The 21,573-nt window shown below is 60.9% G+C and overlaps 3 protein-coding genes across 6 annotated transcripts; 1 reads left to right on the top strand and 2 right to left on the bottom strand.

The window, feature by feature from the left end:
- Window positions 1–1,228: 1,228 nt before the first annotated feature.
- AKT2 (AKT serine/threonine kinase 2) lies at window positions 1,229–10,023 on the bottom strand. The gene is given in 15 exon segments (XM_035572010.2): window positions 1,229–1,513; window positions 1,673–1,775; window positions 1,884–1,971; window positions 2,057–2,271; window positions 2,404–2,532; window positions 2,904–3,027; window positions 3,437–3,507; window positions 3,911–3,976; window positions 4,285–4,416; window positions 4,609–4,737; window positions 4,739–4,763; window positions 4,873–4,984; window positions 5,773–5,901; window positions 6,727–6,834; window positions 9,775–10,023. Coding segments are annotated over 14 exon segments (1,449 nt in total). The 5' UTR covers window positions 6,773–6,834; window positions 9,775–10,023; the 3' UTR covers window positions 1,229–1,433.
- A 281-nt stretch (window positions 10,024–10,304) lies between these two features.
- CUNH19orf47 (chromosome unknown C19orf47 homolog) lies at window positions 10,305–16,580 on the bottom strand. The gene is made up of 9 exons (XM_035572009.2): window positions 16,496–16,580; window positions 15,521–15,604; window positions 15,243–15,330; window positions 14,203–14,317; window positions 13,976–14,051; window positions 13,742–13,864; window positions 13,303–13,452; window positions 12,877–12,947; window positions 10,305–12,436 (listed from the first exon to the last, which is right to left on the bottom strand). The coding sequence occupies exons 2-9, from the start codon at window positions 15,537–15,539 to the stop codon at window positions 12,041–12,043; spliced, it is 1,038 nt and encodes a 345-aa protein (XP_035427902.1). The 5' UTR covers window positions 15,540–15,604; window positions 16,496–16,580; the 3' UTR covers window positions 10,305–12,040.
- Window positions 16,581–16,607: 27 nt separating this feature from the next.
- PLD3 (phospholipase D family member 3) lies at window positions 16,608–21,477 on the top strand. Of its 4 annotated transcripts, none has more exons than XM_035572005.2 (12): window positions 16,608–16,730; window positions 18,153–18,204; window positions 18,622–18,678; window positions 18,768–18,904; window positions 18,986–19,163; window positions 19,617–19,737; window positions 19,829–19,956; window positions 20,162–20,362; window positions 20,454–20,593; window positions 20,686–20,851; window positions 20,957–21,056; window positions 21,175–21,477. In XM_035572005.2, exons 2-12 carry the CDS (start codon window positions 18,178–18,180, stop codon window positions 21,366–21,368), a joined length of 1,449 nt encoding a protein of 482 aa, XP_035427898.1. In that variant the 5' UTR covers window positions 16,608–16,730; window positions 18,153–18,177; the 3' UTR covers window positions 21,369–21,477. The 4 variants fall into 4 exon arrangements, with proteins under 4 accessions (XP_035427898.1, XP_035427901.1, XP_035427896.1 ...); XM_035572008.2 differs by having other exon boundaries at window positions 16,609–16,730; window positions 20,686–20,848; XM_035572003.2 differs by having other exon boundaries at window positions 16,628–16,730; window positions 20,686–21,056.
- Window positions 21,478–21,573: the final 96 nt, after the last annotated feature.

The following is a 21,573-nucleotide window of genomic DNA, read 5'->3' on the forward strand; positions in this document are numbered from 1 at the left end:
CGTCCCCGTCCCCATCCCTGTCCCTATTCCTCATCCCCATCCCGCGTCCCCATCCCTTGTCCCCGTCCCCATCCCTGTACCTTATCCCAGTCTCCTGTCCCCATCCCACATCCCCCTGTCCCCGTCCCGTCCCTTGTCCCACCCTCCTGTCCCCATCCTGTCCCTTATCCCAGTCCCAGTCTCTTGTCCCCATCCCACGTCCCTGTCCTTATCCTGTCCCTGTCCCTTGTCCCCACCCCTTGTCCCACGTCCCCTATCCCCATCCCATGTCCCTTGTCCCAGTCTCTTGTCCCCATCCCACGTCCCCGTCCCCGTCCCCATTCCTCGTCCCCATCCCGCGTCCCCATCCCTTGTCCCTGTCCCCATCCCTGTCCCTTGTCCCAGTCTCCCGGCCCCATCCCTTGTCCCTGTCCCTTATCCCGGTCCGTCCCCCCCCCCCCCCCCGTCCCCGTCCCAACGCCGCACCAGACCCCGTGGGGGGGTTGTCCCCAAGGGCGCAGGAGAGACCCAAAACCCCCCCCGAAAAAAAACCAACAAAAAAAACCAACGTTTTATTGCTTGTACCGTACAAATCCGAGGGCGGGCGAAAGCAGCCGCCGGCCGCCGCGACACCAGGACCCCCCCCCCCCCCGCCCCCATGTCCCCCCCCCCCGGGGGTCCTGTGCCCCCCCCCCGAGGGGTCCTGTGCCGCTATTTTTCTTTATTTGGTGGTTTTTAAGTTAATTCGACTCCAAATTTTGGGCAGGAAGAGGCGGGGGGGAAAAAAAAAAGGGCTGGGGGGGGGGGGGACACGCGCCCCCACCTCGTCACCGGCCCGGCGGTGACGGTGGCGCGGCCCCGAGGACCCCCCCTGTACCCCCCCAACCCCCCCCACCCGGGGCGCGCGGTGCCACCGGCTCCATCGCCGGCAACGGAGCCCACCGGGAGGGGGGCGGGGGGGGGGACACGGAGGTGACAAGGGCCCCGGCCCCCCTGCCCCAGCGGGGTGACAGCATCCCGGCTTTAAGGCATCGAAGAAAAAGGAAAAATATATATATATATATATTTATATTGCTTTTGGGGCAGAATCCCCCGCCCCGGCGATTTTGGGAGCTGGAGCCCGCACCTCCTTACTGGGAACACTGGGGGGTACTGGGGAGGGGGGGGGGGAAGAGGGGAGAAAGGCCCTGAAGGGCCGTGGGGGGGGGGGGGCGTTTAAAAAAGCTGCGAGCACTTCTAGGAGTTTTAAAAAATATATATATAATAAAACAATAAAATAAAATAAAAAGCAGTCCTACGCTCGGGGGAGGGAGGAGCAGCTCGGTGCCGGCCGCGGAGCGAGGCTGCGGCCGCTGCGGCCTCCCGCGGCCCCCCCAAGCGTGGGGCAGAGCCCCCCCCGGGGGTGGGGCAGAGCCCCCCCGGGTCCCCTGGTGGGAGGAATCGCCCGGCGCTCGTCACTCCCGGATGCTGGCGGAGTAGGAGAACTGGGGGAAGTGCGTGCGCTGGTCGCTCTCCAGGGAGCCCATGTTGTCGTCTGCCGAGAAAAAAAAAATAAGGGGGGGGGGACACACACGACAGGAGGATTGGCACGGCTGGGGGGGGGGCGTAGGGGGGGCCCCCCGCCCTCGTCCCGCGCCTCGGGGGATTTTTGGAGGGGTGGCAGGGGCGGGAAAAGGAAGCGGGGAGCGCTCACAGCGGTCCGGCGGCGTGATGGTGATGGACTGGGCGGTGAACTCGTCGTCGAAGTAGCGCGTGTCGATCTCGGACGTCACTTGGGGCTTGAAGGGGGGCACGAGCTGGAGGAGAAAAGGGGGGGGGGGGGTGGGGGCGGTGGCGGCGGCGAACGGGGACCCCGGGGCGCTGCCCCCCCCCCCCCAAGCCCCCGGCGTCCCCGAGGCCGCTACCTTCTTCTGGACCACGTCCTGCCAGTTGATGGCGGCGAAGAAGCGATGCTCCATCACCTCCTTGGCGTCGCTGGGGCCTCCCCCGAGCCTGCGGGGGCCGCACAGCCGTGTCCCCGGGGGGGCCGGCAGCACGGTGCCGAGCGCCCCTAAAGCGCGCGGCCCCGCTCCCTCACCTCTGTTTGGGGTCCTTTTTGAGCAGCCCGGCCAGCAGGGCTTTGGCCTCGGGGCTGAGCGTGCGGGGGAAGCGGATCTCCTCCATCAGGATGAGCTCGAAGAGGCGCTCGTGGTCCTGGTTGTAGAAGGGCAGGCGGCCGCACATCATCTCGTACATCACCACCCCCAGCCCCCACCAGTCCACGGCGCGCCCGTAGTCGTTGTCCTCCAAAACCTGCGCCGAAAAAAAAAAAAAAAAAAAAAACAGAGGGGGGGAGAGGGGGGGGGGCGGGGGAGGGTTTGGGCAATTCCGGGCGCGGTCGCTGCGATTTAGGGACGGGGGGGGGGGGGGGGGAAGCAGAGAGACCTCCGGGGCCAGGTACTCCGGCGTGCCGCAGAAGGTTTTCATGGTGGCTCCGTCGCTGATGCCCTCCTTGCAGAGCCCGAAGTCGGTGATCTTGATGTGGCCGTCTTTGTCCAGCATGAGGTTTTCCAGCTGGAAAGCGAGGCAGAAAAAGGTTGGGGAAGCGTTTGCGCCAGCCCCCCCCGCCTCCTAAAGGCTCCGCGGGATGGGTTTGAGGGCGCTCGGTCCGCCCCACAGGGATGGGGACGGGGTGGCTGCAGCTCATCCCGGCACGTCCGAGCCCTCCCTCCTGCAGCAACACGCGCGCGATCGCATCCCCGGCCCCCTTTGGGGGATAAAAAAAATCTCCGTCCTCCGCGACGAACAAGGCAGAAAAAAGCAGCCCGTGGAAAACGGAGCGGGGTTTTCACCTCTGAGGAGCAGCGGGACGGTGCTGGGAACCCCAAATGCGGTCCCAGGACAATTAAAACCGGGTGCTCGTGTGGGCAGAAGTGTGCTGGTACCTTGATATCCCTGTAGACCACGTCCCTGGAGTGCAGGTACTCCAGGGCAGAGACGATTTCCGCGCCGTAGAAGCGAGCCCGGTCCTCCGTGAAGACGCGCTCCCTCGAGAGGTGGAAAAAACAGCTTTGGGGGGAGAAGAAGAGGGAAAAAAACAAAACAAAACAGAAAGCGGGGGCCCGTCAGCAAAATACGAAAGCAGCAAATCCCGGGCTAATCGCTCTCGGCAGCTCCGCGCAGGCAGCTGATGCGGTCACGCGTGCCCTAAGCTCCTCGCTTCCCACCACCCAAAATATTCCCAGCTCCTCGCCGCCGGGGAGAGCAAAATGCCCGGCTTTGAACACGAGAGGTGCATGAGCACGGGGCCGTTCCCCTCCCCCCCCCGCCCCGGTTTTGCCAAAACAAGGGGTTGAGAGGTGGAGAAATAACCCTGGGAGCGACAGCAGGGCGTGAAGCAGCGCTGGAAGGAGCTGAGAGGATTGATTTGGGGGAGAACTGCCCCAAAATCCCAGCGCGGCGCCCGGCGCTCGCCCGCACCTCGCCGCCGTTGGCGTACTCCATGACGAAGCAGAGCCGGTCGTTGGTCTGGAAGGCGTACTTCAGCGCCTGCGAGAGGGGAAAAAAGGGTAAAAAGAAGGGTCCGAGGAGCAAAAGGGCTGCATGGAGGAGGAGGAGGAGGCCAAAGGGAGGCGTCGGTGGCTCTGGATTTGCCCCGAGGATGCGGTGTTGGGCCCGGGACCCGGCTCAAGGAGCTTTGGTCTGATAAAATATCCGCGTGTCCTCGGCTGCAGCAGGACCACGGCGAAGCCAGGGCAGGATCCACGCCCCTGCTGCTCCCCCGAGGGCTTTTGGACGGCGGGCTTGGTAGAAAAGAGGGGCTCCCCCGCAAAATTAACGCGTTCCGGGATGCTTCCTGCGCCCCAGAGGGATCCCGCCCCCAAAACGTTCGCGCCGGGAGCCGAGCCGGGCTGCGGTTAAGAGGTGTGAGGTGGCCGAGGGAGGTACTCACGGTCAGGAAGGGGTGCCTGGTGTTCTGCAGCACCCGGCTCTCCGTTACGGTGTGCGCCACTTCGTCCTGCGTGGGGGAAGAGGGGGAGGAGAAAGGGGAGCGTTGCTCAGCGCCGGGTCGAGCTCTGCGAGCCCCTCATTTTTGGGAGAAGGGGGATTCCGCGCTGCTGAACCCAAAAACCCGCGCTGGGAGCACCCAAGAAGCTTTATTTTTCGCTCCAGGGGCTGGGAACGCCAGCGCACGTAACCAGAAGGCGACGCCCCCGTGGGAGCGTGCCACCCCGTGCCCCGTTTTCACCCCCGAAGTGTTTTGGGTGCCCCCCGAGGCTGTGAGATCAGCTGGGGGACGAGGCTGCCCCAGCAGCTCGCCCCTACCTTGGCGATGATGACCTCCTTCCGCAGGATCTTCATGGCGTAGTAGCGGCCGGTGGCCTTCTCCCGCACCAGGATGACTTTGCCAAAGGTGCCTTTGCCCAGGAGCTTCAGGTAATCGAAATCGTTCATGGTCTGGGGGTTTGGAAAGAGAAACACGAGGGGGGGGGGGAGGCTGCGGCGAGGGCGAGCAGGATCCGGAAAGCGCTCAGTAATTCGAGTTTTTCCCCCGTCCCGTTATCCCCGTCGGGGGCAACGCCACGGGAGCTGCAGCACCGGGCTCGGAGCCGCGCCGCGGCGCTGTGCCGCGGCGCTGAGCCGCCTTACCGCCTTGGCACGGGTTTTGCTGACGGCCACCTCCATCTCCTCAGCCCCGGTGCTGTCGTTGGGAGAGCCGCACTTGTAGTCCATGGCGTCCACCTCCGGCTCCTGGTTCTTCAGGCTGTTGGCCACCGTCCTGGATGGCTCGCATCCACTCCTCGCTGCGGGGGGGGGGGGGGAAGGGGATTCGGTGAGGGAGGGGGATTCGCTTCGCTCGGGGGCGGCGAGGTTTTGGGGGCGGCGAGGTTTTGGGGGCGGCCCCGTGCCTACCGCTCCTCGGGGGAATCCACGTGGAAGGTCCTCTCGATGACCGTCGTCCACTGCAGGCAGCGGATGACGAAGGTGTTGGGTCGGGGCCGCTCGGTTTTCATCAGCTGGCACTCTGGGGAAGGGGGAAAAAAAGGGAGGAAAGGGGCAAAAAGGAAGGGGGGAAGGGGCCAAAAAAAGGAAGGAAAGGGAGGGAAGGAAGGGGCAAAAAGGGAGGAGGGCAAAGGGGCAAAAAGGGAGGAGGGCAAAGGGGCAAAAGGGAGGGGGAAAGGGGCAAAAGGGAGGGGGAAAGGGGCAAAAGGGAGGGGGAAAGGGGCAAAAAAAGGAAGGAAAGGGAGGGAAGGAAGGGGCAAAAACGGAGGAGGGGAAAGGGGCAAAAAGGGAGGGGGGGCGGAAGGGGCCGAAAAGGAAAAGGGGGGGGGAAAAAGGGGCCGAAAAGGAAAGAGGGGGGAAAGGGGCCAGAAAGGAAAGGGAGGGGGAAAGGAGACAAAAGGAAAGGGAGGGGGAAAGGGAAAAAAAGGAAAGGGAGGGGGAAAGGGGCCGAAAAAGAAAGGGAGGAGGAAAGGGGCAAAAAGGAAAAGGAGGGGGAAAGGGGAAAAAGGGAGGGGGAAAGGGGCCAAAAAGGAAAGGGAGGGGGAAAGGAGACAAAAGGAAAGGGAGGGGGAAAGGAGACAAAAGGAAAGGGGAAAGGGGCCGAAAAGGAAAGGGAGGGGGAAAGGGGCAAAAAAAGGAAGGAAAGGGAGGGAAGGAAGGGGCAGAAAGGGAGGAGGGGAAAGGGGCAAAAAGGAAAGGGAGGGGGAAAGGGGCCGAAAAGGAAAGGAGGGGGGAAAGGGGCAAAAAGGCAGGGGAAGGTTTGGGACCCGTCACCCCGACGCCTTCCCCGCGCCGCCCGCGCCCACCTACCCGCCACCGAGAAGTTGTTGAGGGGCGGCAAGCTGTGGTCGGAGGTCTCGGGGCGCTCCTTGTAGCCGATGAAGGAGCCATCGCTCTTCAGCAGGAAGTACCGGGGGCGCCACGTTTTGATGTATTCCCCTGCAATAAAAAGGAGAGAATTACCCAGAGAGCAGGAAAAGGAAGCAGAAAGGGGCTCGTTTCACCCAAAGCCGGCCTCCAGGTCCCTTCTGTATCCTTGCTTGGTGCTGCGCCTCCTCCTTCTTCCCCAAAAGCTCCCGAATTACCCCAAAAACCCTCAGCAAAAGGAATTAAAATTAAAAAAAAAAAAAAAAAAAAGAAAGAAAGGGAGATCCACCTCGGGCACCGCTAAAAATAATAATAATAAAAAAAAAAAAACCCACGCAGCTGCTCCAGCGCCGAGGCTAAAAATACGCGCTCGGGGCCGCGGGGCAGCAACAGAGGGTAAAAGGAGCAGCTCAGCGCTGCGCCGGGACGCTCCTCGTTAGAGGGGGGGGGATTTGTCTTAATTAAACAGAGGGGGGCCCCAAATTTGTCCTGGTTAAAGAGGGGAGCCCCAAATTTGTCCTGGTTAAGAAGAGAAGCCCCAGATTTGTCCTGGTTAAAGAGAGGAGCCCCAACTTTGTCTGGGCTAAAACGAGGAGCCCCAAATTTATCGGGGTTAAAGAGAGGAGCCCCAAATTTGTCTTGACTAAAAAGAGGAGCCCCAAATTTGTCTTGATTTAAGCGAGGAGCCCCAAATTTGTCTGGGTTAAAGAGAGGAGCCCCAGATTTGCCTTGTTTAAAGAGGAGAGCCCCAAATTCACCTTGGTTAAAACGAGGAGCCCCGGATTTGCCTCGGTGAGAGAGAGGAGCCCCGGATTTGGGGAGAGGTTTAAAAATAAAGAAAAATAAATCGACGGCAACCCGAAAGCTGTTTGGGATGGCGGCGGCCCCGCTGCTCACCTCTCTTGTGCAGCCAGCCCTCCTTCACCACCGCCACCTCGCTCATGGCGCTGCCGCCGCTGGCTCTCGCCTCCTCGCTGCGGCAGGACCGGGGACGCGGCTAGCGACCTGGGGGAGAAGGAGAGGGTCAGCAGGGCTCGGTTCGAGGAGAAAAAAATCTCTTTTTCCGCTCTTTTTAGCCAAAAAGAGGAGCTGGAGGTCGCGTGTAAGCGGCAGTCGGCGACCCCTACCTGCCCGCGAGGCTGCCATCGCGGACGGCCGAGAGCTTTGGGGTAAGGAGCGGGGATTTGCGCGAAACAAACGGCTCGAGCAAAATTTAATCGGAGTCACCCGCCGGGATTAACCCCGGCCCCGAAAAAAGGAAAAAAAAAACGGCGCAATGGGACGATGCCGCGGCGGTTTGGAGACCTCGGAGCTCCTTTTCCTTGCTGTCGTGGTTTCCCCTGCTTCAGATCGGCCCCGAAATCCCAGTTTTACCCCCCCAAAAATGCCTCTGGCAGGGGGGGGAGGTTCGGAAAGCGTCGCGCGGCCCCGTGAGAGAGGGACGCGCCGAGAAATCGGCGCTGGGTTTAGGGTGAAAACACCCAGAAATATTCGAAAGCAGAAAACGTTTCTTTGCAGACGAAAAACCAAAGCGCCGCGAGGAGTCGGCAGCGTCCCACCGGAGCCGTCCGCACCGAAATCCTGCCGCTGGCTCCCCGAGCGCTGACCTGAAGCCGTTTCAGGCTCATTTAACCCCAAAACGATCGCCGTTTTTCCTCCGGCAGCTGAGGATAAAGCTCCAAAAACTCGAAGCCCAGAGCTCGCAGCGGTGCCCGGCGACTTCGCCGCGGGTTTCACGCGTCCGACGGTAAAGGAAGGGAAGGAAAATCGTCCGGATGAGCGCTGCGAAGAGATCGGGAGCTGCTCTCACCCCAGAAAAGGGCTAAAGTCTGCCTGGCAGGGCCCCCACTATTGATTTTCGGGTTGCGGCACAGCGGTGTTTCTTCATTCGGGTCGGATCTGGCTCGCCTCCATCGCGGGAGAGGGCAGGAAGGAAAAGCGGCGCCGCCGAAGCGAACCGCGGCACGGCTCCCCCCAAAAAAACGCCCCGGGTTCGGGCTCAGCACCAAGCCCGAGCTCCTGGGGACGCAGAAATCTGTCGGGGTGTTTAAACCGGGGAGGAAAGAGGCGATTTTGTTTCTCCTCCTGGTCGTTTGGTGTTCGGCTCGGGGCGCCTTCAGCTCCTCCTCGCTGCCTCGGCTTAACGGAACAGGAGTGATGCCAAGGGGTCGCCTGGTGTCCAGCCCCCTCCTCCTGCTGCTGAAATTCGTTTCTCCTCCACAAATTGACCCAAATCGCCAGTTTTTTGGCCCACCGGGATGCTGGAGCCTGTAATAAGAGGGTTTTCCCAACAAGGGCCGTGGTTTCGTGCTTCAATTCACCGCAGATTTCCCCCGTGCCTCGCTGGGAAGGGCAGGGATCTGTCCCGGGATGCGTTCCCCGGTTCAAAAGCTCCAAGGAGCCGCTTTATTTCTGGGTTTTGGTTAAAATCCTGCTCCGAGTTTCCCTGCGCCGTCCAAGCGATGGTTTATTGACCGTGGTTTATTCACCGCAACGAGCGCCGCCGGCTCAGACCCGCTCCCGAAGGGGGCAACGGGGACGCTCGGCACGGGGTTGAGCAGAAATTCGGCGTCGGGCGAGCCGTTAGGGTCTCGTTTCGGCACCGCTCTGATGAGGAAAAGCCTTTAATTACCGAGGAAAAGCCGTTAATTGTTCGTGAGCGGTGCTCGAGGGGAGTCGTGGCGCAGGTGAGGCTCTGACAGGGCACGGAGCCCACATGAAGCAGAGCCCCCGAGTGAGGTGTTGTCGCCTGACAGCATTAAGGGGACACCAAAGCCACGTTGTTGGCCCAAAATGTCATTTTTTTCACCCATTTCAAGCCCTGAGCATCCCGACCTGCTCCTGCAGCAGCATCTAAGTGCCTCCTCGAGCCCTGAGCACCACTTTTAGCTTCAGGACTCGGCTTTCCTCCACCGTTCGCCTGTGGGATCCCGATCCCTGTACGGCAAAGGGAGTTAGTGACAAACCCAACCCCAAAAAAAACCCAAATCGGGTTTTTCGCCGCTCGAAAACCAAACCCCGAGCGGTGGCACCTCACGGGGGGGGGGGGGGGGGGGGAGGCTGGCAGGGAGGCTCCCGGCCTCCGCCACGGGCTCAGCCTCGGGGCAAGCAGAGAGAGCGTTGTGGGGGTCAGACGACATTTTGGGGTACAAAAGGGGGTTTTTGGGGTTCAGCATTTTGGGGGTGGGGGGTTTTTTTTGGGGTCCCCAAACAGCCCCCAAAAGCCCCTCCCCCAGCGTAAAGCCCCCCCAAAGCCCCTTGGCACCACAGCAGGGCCCCCCCCAGCCCCTGCCCCCCTCCATTTTTGCCTCATAACCACCCCCCAAAAAACCCCAAAACCCCCCAAACCCCCCCAAAAAAAGCTCCACCCCAACTCCATGCCCCTCTAATTCCCCACACACACGCCACAACCCCTCCCCCCAACACCACAACCCCCCAAAACAACCCCCCCCTCACTGCTACCCCCCCCCAGCCCTCAGGCGCACCCCAATATTCAAGAAATCCCCCCAAAACCACCTCCCACCCCCAGCCCCCCCCGCAGAGGCGAGTGGTTCGCTCCGCGCTTCGTCCCCCCCCGCTCTGAGGCGGGCGGGCGCAAGATGGAGGCGGGGGGAGGACGCGCTCCTCTCCTCCCTCCCCCATCCCTGCTGCGAATGGTACGGTCCGCAAGGCAACCAAATCAGAAAGCAGACGGGTCCAAGACGCGAGGCGGGGGACGCCGCCGCACCACCCTCTGGGGGAGCCGCGAATGGTACGGTCCGCAGGGCTGCCCCCTCAGTCAGCGGACGGGTCCACTACGCGGGCCGGGGGACGCCGCCGCGCCCCCCCTCTGGGAGCGCCGCGGATGGTACGGTCCTCACAGCGCCCAGCGGGGGGCAGGCGAGTCCATTACGCCGCGCGGGGGGGCCCGCGGAGAGCCCGGGTAACGCGGGGCCGGCTCCTCACCTGTCATGGACGCCGTAAAACCGGCCGTCGGCTGCCGCTCATCCCGGTGGCGGCGGCGGGGAGCCTCCTGTGGCGCTTTATCCGCGCGGACGGCGGCGGCGCTCCCGGAAACCCCGCCCGCCGCGGGCCCACGCACGCAGGAAGCGGAGACGGCCGGGGAGGGGAGGGGGCGAGGGGGACGGTGAAGGAAGGACCCCGCGAGCCTCCCCGCGGCGCGCACTGCGCATGCGCCGCGCTGCCGCCCCGCCCGCGCATGCGCACGACCAGGGTGCAAAGGGGAGGTGCTGCGCGGCGGGCAGTGCGCATGCGCAGCTCCCTCCCCGGGCCACCACGTCCCCCTGGCAAGGCCACGCCCTCTTCCGGGCGCTTCATTTGCATATATTTGCATATCCCCCAACCTCACGGAGCTGTACAGGTGAAGGAAGAGAGGAGAAGGGGAAAATTTGGGGCAAAAAGCTGCCCCCCCGCTGCCCTGAGGCACCCCGTGAAAGCACCTTAATTTTTAATATAAAAACCACTAAAAACGGTCAAAAATCCAAAAAACACCTTTATTTGCACAGCTCGGGGCCGCTCCCCTCCAGAAACGCAAGGAAACCCCCAAATCTGCTGCATCCCCCACCCCCGCTGGGGGGCAGATGGTGGAAAAGGGCCAAAATCCCTTTTTCCGCCTTTTTTTTTGGGTGCCCCCCCCCAGCGTTAAAACCGCTGCGAGCTTCCCCTCGTGAGGGGCTGGGCATGCCGCACACCAAAAAAATGCCAAAAAGGGGTGTTGTGAGACCACATCATAACCCTCTCCCCCCAAAAAAAAACCCACAAATAAACAAAAAAGCCCCCCAAAACACAAAAAATACCTCAAAAAACACCAAAACCCAAACTTAGAGGTGATGCAAGAAACCCACAGCAAACGCAACCAAACCGGCAAAAAAAGAGCTTCTCCCCGGGTGTGAAACGGGAAAAATAAGGAAATTTGGGAAGCAGAGCAGGAGGGATGCTTGGCGAGATCCTAAATCTCGTGGTTTCAACCCAAAGTCAACGCCCACAGAGCCACAGCTTGGGGGTTGATTTGGGGACAAATCTGGCATTTGGGCTAAGTCCCTGGTGCCCGTTTTGGGGAAAATGCACCCATTTTGGGGACGGGCTGGCAGCAAACACGATTTTAGGTGTGCAAAATCAGCGATTTTAGGGGCCTGCAAGCAGCGCGCGTGGCAACCGTGAGCCGTTTTGGGGAGATTTTGCCTTTTTTTTGGGCTGCTCCAAAAAAGCATCCCGGCTCTGCGAAATCTGCTCCGGGTCTTAGATATAAGAAAGAACCTCCAGGGGAGAAAAAAAAAATAAGAAAAAAAAAAGCAAAAAAAAAAAAAAAGGAAAAAATAGGAAAAAGAAAGGAAAAACGTTAAGTGCAGCAAGTGCAGGAAATTCATTTTTTTTTAAATAATTTTCCCCCCATCAATGTGGTGAGTGGGGAAGAAAGGGGGAAGCCAGGAGAAACATGGATTTTGAACAAAATTGGGAAGATAAATCCAGATTTTGAACAACACCAGGTGAAGAAGCCCGGATTTTGAGCAAAATCGGAAAAGTAAGCCTGGATTTTGAAGAAATTCATGAAGATAAGCCCAGGATTTGAATATAACCAGGAGGAGAAGCCCAGAATTTGAAGAAAACCATGAAGATAAGCCCAAAATATGAAGAAAACTGTAAAGATAAGCCTGGATTTCAAACAAAACCGTGAAAATAAACCCGGATTTCGAAAAAAACTGGGATGGGAAGCCTAGAATTTGAACAAAACCATGAAAATAAACCCGGATTTCAAACAAAACTATGAAGATAAGCCCAGAACTTGAACAAAACCATGAAAATAAACCTGGATTTCAAACAAAATTGGGATGGAAAGCCCAGATTTTGAACAAAACTGTGAAAATAAACCCGGATTTTGAACAAAACCGCGAAGATAAGCCCAGAATTTGAACAAAACCATGAAAATAAATCCAGATTTCAAACAAAACCATGAAGATAAGCCCAGAACTTGAACAAAACTGTAAAATAAACCTGGATTTCGCACAAAACTGGGATGGAAAGCCCAAATTTTGAACAAAACCGTGAAGATAAGCCCAGAATTTGAACGAAACCGTGAAAACAAATCCAGATTTCGAACAGAACTCTGAAGTTAAGCCCAGAACTTGATCAAAACTGTAAGACAAACCCGGATTTTGAACAAAACCGGGACGGAACGCCCAGGTTTCGGACACGCGGAGCGCGGCGGCGGGCGTCAGTCCGCTTTCTTCCCCAGTCTCTGGAAGACGCTGACGGCGCCGGCGTCGTCCATGCGCGCGCTCAGGGCGTCGCTGCTGCTGCTCACCTTGGCGCTGCCCCAAGTCCTCTTGATCGTCACCCGAAATTCGGGCTGCTTTTTGCTCCGGCTGCTGCTGACGCTGCTGTCCTGAGCTTCCAGGCTGGTTTTGGGGGGCTGCGCCTTGCCCCCGGCGCGGTGCCGGGGGGGTTCCGAGGTTTGGGCTTTGGCTTTGATGATTTTCCCCGCGTCGGGGGCGTCCTTGGGGGGTTTCTTGAGGACGCCGGCGTAGGGCAGGACGGAGCCCTCGTCGTCGCTCTCCGCGTTCTTGTCGCCGGCCGGCGTGTCGCCCAGCCTGCTGAACACCCCTGTGGGCTGGAGGGGGGGGACAGGGGGGGGGCGTCAGAGCAAAGGTTTGGGTTCCCCGCGCCCCCATTTTGGGTGCTGGGTTTGCCCTCGCCCTGCTCGTGCAATAAGGAAGGAACCCAACCAGGCGTTTTGGGGCCGAACGGTGAAAAACGCCAACGAACGGCTAATAAAATAAAATTCTCCTTTTTTTTCCAGCTTCCAGACCACCAAAAAACCCTACTGCGTCCCTAATTTAAGGGTGAAAATCAAGGCACGGAAAGGGAATCGTCGTTTTGATGGTCGGCCTCAACGATCCTGAAGATTTTTCCAACCTAAATTTTACGACTAAAGCCACCCGGGGTCACCAAAGAATCCCCCAAATTCCCTCCAGCGCGTTTCCGTGTTTTCAATTTGTTTTTTTCTTTTCCTCGGGGTTTTTCCCCAAAACGCGTCCCCGCTGCGCTCACCTTGCCAGCCGCCGCCGCGTCCGCCTTCGTCTCGGCTCCCAGGCGGTCGAAAACCGACGTCCTCTGCAAACCTGGCGGGGTTTTTTTTAAGGGAGAAAACGCAGTTTTGAGAATTCTGGGGGAAGAGGCTGGGAAGGCATCGCCAGCAGACCCGAAAACACCACAGAAATACCGTTAAATAAGCGCTCGCTGCTTCTCCTGGTGCCTACCTCCCCTTTTTTAATTTATAAATATGACTTTTAGGGAGGAAAACGCCAACTTTACGGGTCGCAGCAGCTCGACGTGTGTTCATAACATCACGTTATCGAGACAAGATTTATAACAGCCTGGGATCGCCGCGAAGCAGAGGACACGGGGCTCATCCCTTGGGGTTTTGGGGCCCCAAAACGTCCCCGTGGTGGTGCCGAGAGGCCGTGGGGCCGCTACCTTTGGCCGCCTGCTGCTCCAGGATCTTCTTGGTGCGCGGCGTGGTGCCCTTGGGCATGGTGATCACGTACTTGCCCTCCATCTCCGCCGTCACGCGGCGCCGCTTGGCCGGCACCGGCACGGGGCTCCCGGCTTCCTCCTCGTGCAGACCTTTTGGGGGGGGGGGGGGGGGACACGAGACAGAGAAGCTCAGAGCAGCCTCGGGGCTAAAATGGCGAGAACTGGCCCCAAAAGAGCAGCCGGAGGGGTAAAAACACCTCCTAAAAACCCCCCAGATTTTGGGAGAGGGGCGATTTGGGGCGAAAAGCCCCCCGGGGCGGCCGTGAGCGCGCTCCTTCCCTACTCAACGCTCTTCCTCCCTAACCAAGCTCTTCCTCCCCACCCGTGCTCTTCCTCCCCGCCCACACTCTTCCTCCCCTCTCGCGCTCTTCCTCCCTACCCGCGCTCTTCGCCGCCAGCTTGTTGGAGACGGTGACGGAGATTTTGGAGGCGTCAGGCCTGCGGGCGGGGGTGGCGGGCGGCGAGTCCCTGCTCAGGCTGTTGGCGATCATGCGGGAGGCGGCTGGAAGCAGAGCCGGCGGGGGGGGGGGGGGAGCCGCCGTGAATTAATGCCCCACGAAGGGATTTTTTCTTAAAAATCAGGGGGTTTAGGGGTTGTTGGGCCCGCACTCACCGCTGCTGGCGTTGCGGCGCAGCTCCGCCGGCGCGCTCGGGGGGCTCAGCGCCTCGGTGGCCGCCTTGCACATCTCCTGCGGGGCGCGAGCTCTCCGTCAGCACCCCTAAAATCCCCCCAACCCACCCTGGGGGGGCGGGGCGGGGGGGGTTCCCCTGCTTATTTCCACCCTTCCCAGTCCAAAAACCGGCTCGTCCCAGTCCCGGACTGGTCGGGGAGGCTCGTACCTGCCTGTAAACGACTTTGGCGTGCTTGAGGATGGCGATGATGTCCCCCACGATCGTGATGCCCAGCTCGTTCATGATCTCCTTGTTCAGGTCCAGCAGCATGTTCTTCTGGATCCTGCGGGGAAATCGGGAAGCTGGCGGTTTGGGATAATCCCCCCCCCCGGCTCCATCCTCTCATTACCAGCTTAATTAAACCCCAGCGAGGCTAATTAACCCCAAGGTTAATCCAGCAGGAGCCACGACAGAACGCGGCGGTGCCGAAGACGAAGCTCGGCCCAGATTAATTAAGAAAAACAATGAAACGAGGAAAATCGGACGGGCCGTTGGGTTTCGCTCTTCCTCGCGTAGTTTGGGGTCAAAAAGAGGAGTTTGGAGGCTGATGCCAATAACGAAAACGAAGTTTGTCCCAGATTAATTAACAAAAACAATGAAACAAGAGGAAAATCGGACGGGCCGTTGGGTTTTGCTCTTCCTCGCGCAGTTTGGGGTCAAAAAGAGGAGTTTGGAGGCCGGTGCCGATAACGAAAACGAAGTTTGTCCCAGATTAATTAACAAAAACAATGAAACAAGAGGAAAATCGGACGGGCCGTTGGGTTTTGCTCTTCCTCGCGCAGTTTGGGGTCAAAAAGAGGAGTTTGGAGGCCGGTGCCGATAACGAAAACGAAGTTTGTCCCAGATTAATTAACAAAAACAATGAAACAAGAGGAAAATCGGACGGGCCGTTGGGTTTTGCTCTTCCTCGCGCAGTTTGGGGTCAAAAAGAGGAGTTTGGAGGCTGGTCCTGATAAGGAAAACAAAGCTCGGCCCAGATTAATTAATAAAAATAATGAAACAAGGAAAATTGGACGGGCCGTTGGGTTTTGATTTTCCTCACACAGTTTTGGGTCAAAAAGAGGAATTCGGAGCCTGGTGCCGATAACAAAAACGAAGCTCAGCTCAGATTAATTAACAAAATGAGCAGAAAATTGGACAGGCTGCTGGCTTTTGCTCTTCCTTGCGCATTTTTGGGTGGAAACGAGGGGTTTGGGGGCTCCCCTCACCTGTTGTCGACGAACATCACGGCGTAGTTGACGGCGGGGCCGGGGGGGATCCCCGCTTCCTTGAAGAACTGGATCCACTCCGACGTCGCTGCGAGAAGAAGCATGCCAAAAAGGAGGAAAAAGGAGTAAAATAAGTAAAATTCAAAATTTATTCTCGGCGCCAACCCCCCGCGGATCCCATAGGATTTTGTTGTGTTTTTTTTTTTTGGGGGGGGGGGGGGCGGTTCACGGGGTTTTGGAGCTCTCCAGCCCCATTTTTTAGGGTTTAAGGCACTCACCCATCGTCACCGACACCATCACTGGCCCCCCCCCCCCCCGCCCTGGGGGGGCACCGCGCGTGGGGCTCAGCCCTCGCCGCCTGCCTGGAACAGGGCAAGGGGGGGGGGGTGAAACACCCCCCAACACTCTTCTGCAACCCCAATAACCCCCCCCCAAGCCCCCTTCTGCCTCTTATACTCCCCCAACCCCCCCCCCCCATGTCCCCGTCTGCCCTCCCCCAGCCCCTCCTCCCCCACAGCTACTACCCCCCAGGCCCCCTTCCGCCCCCCCCAGCCACCCAATACCCCCCTCCAACCCCCCCTTGCCCCACAGCCCCTACCCCCCAGACCCTCTTCTGTCCCCCAATGCTCCTCCAGACCCCCAATGCCCCACCCAGCCCCCCAAATACCCCCCTCCAACCCTCCCCCGGCCCTCTTCTGCCCCCAGCCCCCCAAATACCCCCATCCAAACCCCCCCAGCCCTCCAAATACCCCCCTCCAAACCTACTTCTGCCCCCAATACCCCCCCAGACCCCCTTCTGCCCCCCCAGCCCCCCAAATACCCCCTTCAAGCCCCCTTCTGCCCCCCCCCAGGCCCTCTTCTGCCCCCCAAAGCCCCTCCAGGCCCACAATGTCCCCCTTCAACCCCCCCAGGCCCCCTTCTGCCCCCCCAGCCCCCCAAATACCCCCTCCAAGTCCCCTTCTGCCCCCCTCCAACCCCCCCCAGGCCCCCAATGCCCCCCTCCAACCCCCCTCGGCCCCCAACGCCCCCCTCCAACCCCCCCCCCAGGCCCTCTTCTGCCGCCCCCAGCCCTTTTCGTCCCCCCACGCCCCCCCAGCCACAAAACCCCCCCAGGCCCCCTTCTGCCCCCCCCCCGGCCCCCAATACCCTCCCCAATCCCCCAAATACCCCCCTCCAACCCCCCCCAGACCCTTTTCTGCCCCCCCAACCCCCCCAAATACCCCCCTCCAAGCCCCCTTCTGCCCCCCCCTCACCTCCCGGCCCCCGCCGCGCCCCATCCCGGCGCCTCCGCCCGCCGGCTCCAGGCCCCACCGGAAGTAGCCACCACCGAGATGCCGGAAGCTGGCCAGCGCGCCGCTCTACCCCGACGCAGGCGCCGTGGCCGCTCTAGGCAGCGGCGGCCGCGTAGGGAGCAAAGGGCGCGGCGACCATAGAGACGGCGGCTGGCGGACCCGGGGCCTCCCGCCCCCCCCCCACCCGGGACCTCCGGTACGAGGCGGGGGGGGAAGCGGGGCCCGAAGGGGGCCCCGAGCCTAAATAAGGCCCTAAATAGGGCCCTGGCCCTAAAGCCGTGCCCGATCCTAAAGCTGCCCCCCAGGCGCGCCCTAAATCGCGTCCCCACCCCAAATCTGCCCCCAGTGTTGTCCTGGATTTAGGGGCTTTTAGTCCCGGCCCCAAATGTGGCCCTGGTCCTAAATAACGTCCTGGTCCTGGCCCTAAACCCAGTTCTGGCCCTAAACCCAGTTCCTAAACCCAGTTCTGGTTTTAAACCCAGTTCCTAAACCCCTAAACCCAGTTCCTAAACCCCTAAACCCTGGCCCTAAACCCAATTCCTAAATTTCTAAACCCAGTTCTGACCCTAAACCTGGTTCCTAAACCCCTAAACCCAGTTCTGCCCCTAAACCTGGTTCCTAAACCCCTAAACCCAGTTCTGGCCCTAAACCCAGTTCATAAACCCCTAAACCTAATTCCTAAACTCCTAAACCCAGTTCCTAAACCCCCTAAACCCAGTTCCTAAACCCCCTAAACCCAGTTCCTAAATCCCCTAAACCCAGTTCCTAACCCCCTAAACCCAGTTCCTAAACCCCTAAACCCAATTCCTAAACCCAGTTCTGGGCCTAAACCCAGTTCCTAACCCCCTAAGCCCGGCCCTAAACATGGTTCTGGCCCTAAATGTGCCCCAAACATCGTCCTAATCCTAGCCCTAAACGTTCCCTCGATGCCACCCCGATCCTGGCCCTAAACTGGGCTCTGACCCCAAATGGGGCCTCGCAGCTGGCCCTAAATGTGCTCCTAACCCCTAACGTGCCTGAAATTGGGTCCTAATCCCAGACGTGGCCCTAAATAGGTCCCTGGTCCTGAATGTACCCGAAACCTTGTCTTAATCCTGGCTCTAAGCGTGCCCCTGAACCTGTTCCCGATCCTAAATACTCCCCATGTCTCGTTAGAAGCCTGGTCCTGGCTTTAATGCCTGCCCTAAATACGTTCCTGGCCCTAAACATTGCCCTAATCTTTGCTCTGCCCCTAAATCTGTCCCTAACCCTAAACGGCCCCAAAACATTGTCCTAATCCTGTCCCTAAACACGTCCCTAAACACGTCGCTGGTCCCAAACCCCTCTCCGACCCTAAATTGCGTCTGGGAAAGGGCCAAACCCCGAACAAACCCAACTCACCCCTCAGCCCTACCCACGGCCCCATCCCAACCCCGCTGCCGTCCCCGGGTAGGATTTCGGGAAACCCTAAAAACCCTTTTTTAGGGCGGGAGAGAAATAGGGGCATGGCCAGGCTCGGCCGAGTTCCCCTCCCCGTCCCCGGGGCACGTGAGCGCGTCAGCCCCGTGAGTCAGCGTGGGGCTCGCTGTGGGGTGGCCCCAAAACCACCGAAATCCCGATTTGTTGTTGTTTCTCACAGCCTCGGCCCCCGGCGACCGGCGACGATGAAGCCTTATGGGGTCTACGAGCAGGTACGGCACTGGCGGCACCCCAAAATCCCAAATCGGGGTGTCCCTGAGCTCCCTGCCCCGTGCTAGCACCCCAAAATCCCAAACTGGGGTGTCCCTGAGCTCCCTGCCCCCTGCTAGCACCCCAAAATCCCAAACTGGGGTGTCCCTGAGCTCCCTGCCCCGTGCTAGCACCCCAAAATCCCAAACTGGGGTGTCCTTGAGCTCCCTGCCCCCTACTAGCACCCCAAAATCCCAAATTGGGGTGTCCCTGAGCTCCCTGCCCCCTGCTAGCACCCCAAAATCCCAAACTGGGGTGTCCTGAAGCTCCCCGCCCCCTGCTAGCACCCCAAAATCAGCTTCATGACCATTTTTGGGGGGATTCACCCCAAACACCACCTGCTTTGGGGTCCCCCCCATCCTCCCCGTCCCCCCTCGCAGCTGGAGCCGCCTGAGGAGCCGCCGGCGCCCGCGCAGCCTGGCCGATTCGCGCCCAAGGTAAATCCCCCCGCCGAAAAATGGGCTCAAAATCCCCTTTTTTGGGGGTTCGTTTCCGCTTTTTGACCCCCCTCTCGTCCTCTCCGCAGCCCTCCCGCGGCGCCCTGCTCTCCGCCGTCCTCGTCACCCTCATCTTCCTCTTCTTCATCCACTTCTTCTACCTCTGCTCGAGCTCGGCGCTTCGGCGAGGCGGCGACGCCGACGGGCCCTGCGCCGACCCGTGCCGGTGCGTGCGGTCTCCCCGAGCTTCCCTCGGCGTGTTTTTTTTTTTTTCCCCGAACCTCCTTTTTTTCCCCCCGTTTTTTAGGATCGTTCTGGTCGAGAGCATCCCGGAGGGAATGAGCTATGAGGGAGCCGGCAACCCTTCCACTTTCGACGCGTGGCTGAACCTCGTCGGCAGCGCCCGGCGCAGCCTCGACATCGCCGCCTTCTACTGGACCATGACCAACGAGGACACGCAGACCCAGGAGCCTTCGGCCTCGCAGGTCCGGCGTCCTCCCGGCCCGGATCCGGCCCCCTCGGGGCGAGGATGAGGAGGCTGAGCTCACGCTTGGCGCGGCGAGCAGGGCTGGATCCCCCGCTGCCGTGAATTATCGCGGATAAACCACCAGCGGGGACTCAGATCCCCCGCTGCCATGAATTATCGCGGATAAACCACCGACAGGGAGCCAGATCCCCCGCTGCCATGAATTATCGTGGATAAACCACCGCTGGGGACTCGGATCCCCCGCTGCCGTGAATTATCGCGATAAACCACCGACAGGGAGCCAGATCCCCCGCTGCCGTGAATTATCGCGGATAAACCACCGGCGAGGAGCCGGCTTGCGCCCATCGCAGCTCGCCGCGCACGTCCGCTCGAGCGTTGGGTGGTTGCTTCTTTTTTTTGCTTTCCTGTGGTTTTTGACCACTTCTCTCTTTTCTCTCTGCTTTCCAACCAGGGCGAGCAGATCCTGGAGGAGCTCCTCAAGCTGCCGGCCCGCGGCGTCTCCGTCCGGGTGGCCGTCAACAGCCCGTCCTCCAAGTTCCCCCTGAGCGATCTGCAGGCGCTCGAGCGCAGCGGTGAGCGGCCGGCGGCGAACCCCAAAACCGGGACGGCCTCGGGGCGGGGGGGGGGTGTGACCCCGATCCCCTCGCCTCCTGTCCCCCGCAGGCGCCGCGGTGCGGACGGTCGACATGCCCCGGCTCACCCGCGGGGTGCTGCACACCAAGTTTTGGATCGTGGACGGCGCCCACCTCTACCTCGGCAGCGCCAACATGGACTGGCGCTCCCTCACCCAGGTGAGCCCCCATTTTACGTTAACGTTTTTACATTTTAACGCGCCCAGCCGCGCTCCTCGCCCCAAAAACCGCGCCGCGGGGCCAGGACCCTCTGCTCGCGGCCCATCGCCTCACACGGTGGGGGGCGAACGCCCCCCCAAGCCCCTCTCGCTGCTGAGGGGCCGGGGTCGGTGGCTCGAACCCCACGCCGTCCCCGTGGGCGCAGGTCAAGGAGCTGGGCACGGCCGTCTACAACTGCAGCTGCTTGGCACGGGACCTGGGCAAGGTCTTTGAAGCCTACTGGGTGCTGGGCTTGCCCAACGCCTCCATCCCCACGCCGTGGCCGGCGAGTTTCTCCACCTCCTTCAACATGGAGACGCCGCTGGAGCTGAACCTCAACGACACGCCGGCCGCCGTCTACTTCTCGGTGCGTGCCGGGTTATTTTTTTTTGGGGGGGGGGGAGGGGAGGGGGGCTCGGCGTGCCGGCGGCGCCTGAAGCCTCCTCGCTGCTCCGCAGAGCGCCCCGCCGCCCCTCTGCGCCCCGGGGCGCACCGAGGACCTCCGCGCCCTGCTCAGCGTCATCGACGCCGCCGAGGAGTTCGTGCACGTGGCGGTGATGAGCTACCTGCCCACCATGGAGTTCTCCTACCCCAAGAGGCGCGTGAAGGCCCGAAACGCCGCTCGCCGCGCCCCGGCGTGCCGGTGGGGCTCACAAATCGCCGTTTCCCACCCCCCCTGCCCCCTCCCAGATTTTGGCCGGCCATCGATAACCGCCTCCGGAAGGCGATCTTCGAACGCCGGGTGAAGGTTCGCCTCCTGGTGGGCTGCTGGCCGCACTCCAAGGCGGAGATGTTCCCCTTCCTCAAGTCCCTGGCCGCCGTCGGCGACAACCGGACGCGCTACAGCGTGGAGGTGGTGGGTACCGCGCGCCGCTTGGGGGGGGGGGGATGCCGTGACCGCCTTGCGTCCCCCCTCCCCAGCCCCCCGGTGACGTTCCCCTCCCGGGCCCCGCTCCCGCAGAGGCTCTTCATGGTGCCGTCGAGCGCGGCGCAAGCCCGGATCCCCTACGCCCGGGTCAACCACAACAAATATATGGTGACGGAGAAGGCGGCGTACATCGGTGAGCCCCTCGGAGGTGCCGCCGCTCCAGCCGGTGCCGAAAAAACCGAGCTTGGGGCTGGCGGCGTCGGCTCTTGGGGTCCCCTGGTCCCCTTCCTCTTCCCCGTTTCTCCCCGCAGGGACGTCCAACTGGTCCGGAGACTACTTCGTGCAGACGGCGGGCTCGGCGCTGGTGGTGAACCAGACGCAGAGCGGCGCCGGGGCCACCGTGCCGGGCCAGCTGCGGGCGGTGTTCGAGCGGGACTGGAGCTCCCCGTACAGCGCGGACATCGGCGACGCGGGGCGCTGGGAGCGGCTCTGCGGCTCCCGCTAGGCGAGGGGGGGCAGAGCCCGGCCCCAGAGCTACGCTTCGGGCGGGTTTTTGGGGGAAAAAAACCCTTTTTTATGTAGGCTTCGTGTTGAAATTAAAGGTGGGCGCCGTACCGCCGGGTGGCATCTGCGTCCTTCGTGCCGCCCTGCGTGGTGTAGCCGGTCCCGGGGACACCCCGCGGTCCTGGGACACCCCGCGATCCCAAATC

The sequence above is a fragment of the Cygnus atratus genome, unplaced genomic scaffold (genome assembly GCF_013377495.2).
Source record: "Cygnus atratus isolate AKBS03 ecotype Queensland, Australia unplaced genomic scaffold, CAtr_DNAZoo_HiC_assembly HiC_scaffold_41, whole genome shotgun sequence".
In the NCBI taxonomy this organism is placed as follows: domain Eukaryota; kingdom Metazoa; phylum Chordata; class Aves; order Anseriformes; family Anatidae; genus Cygnus; species Cygnus atratus.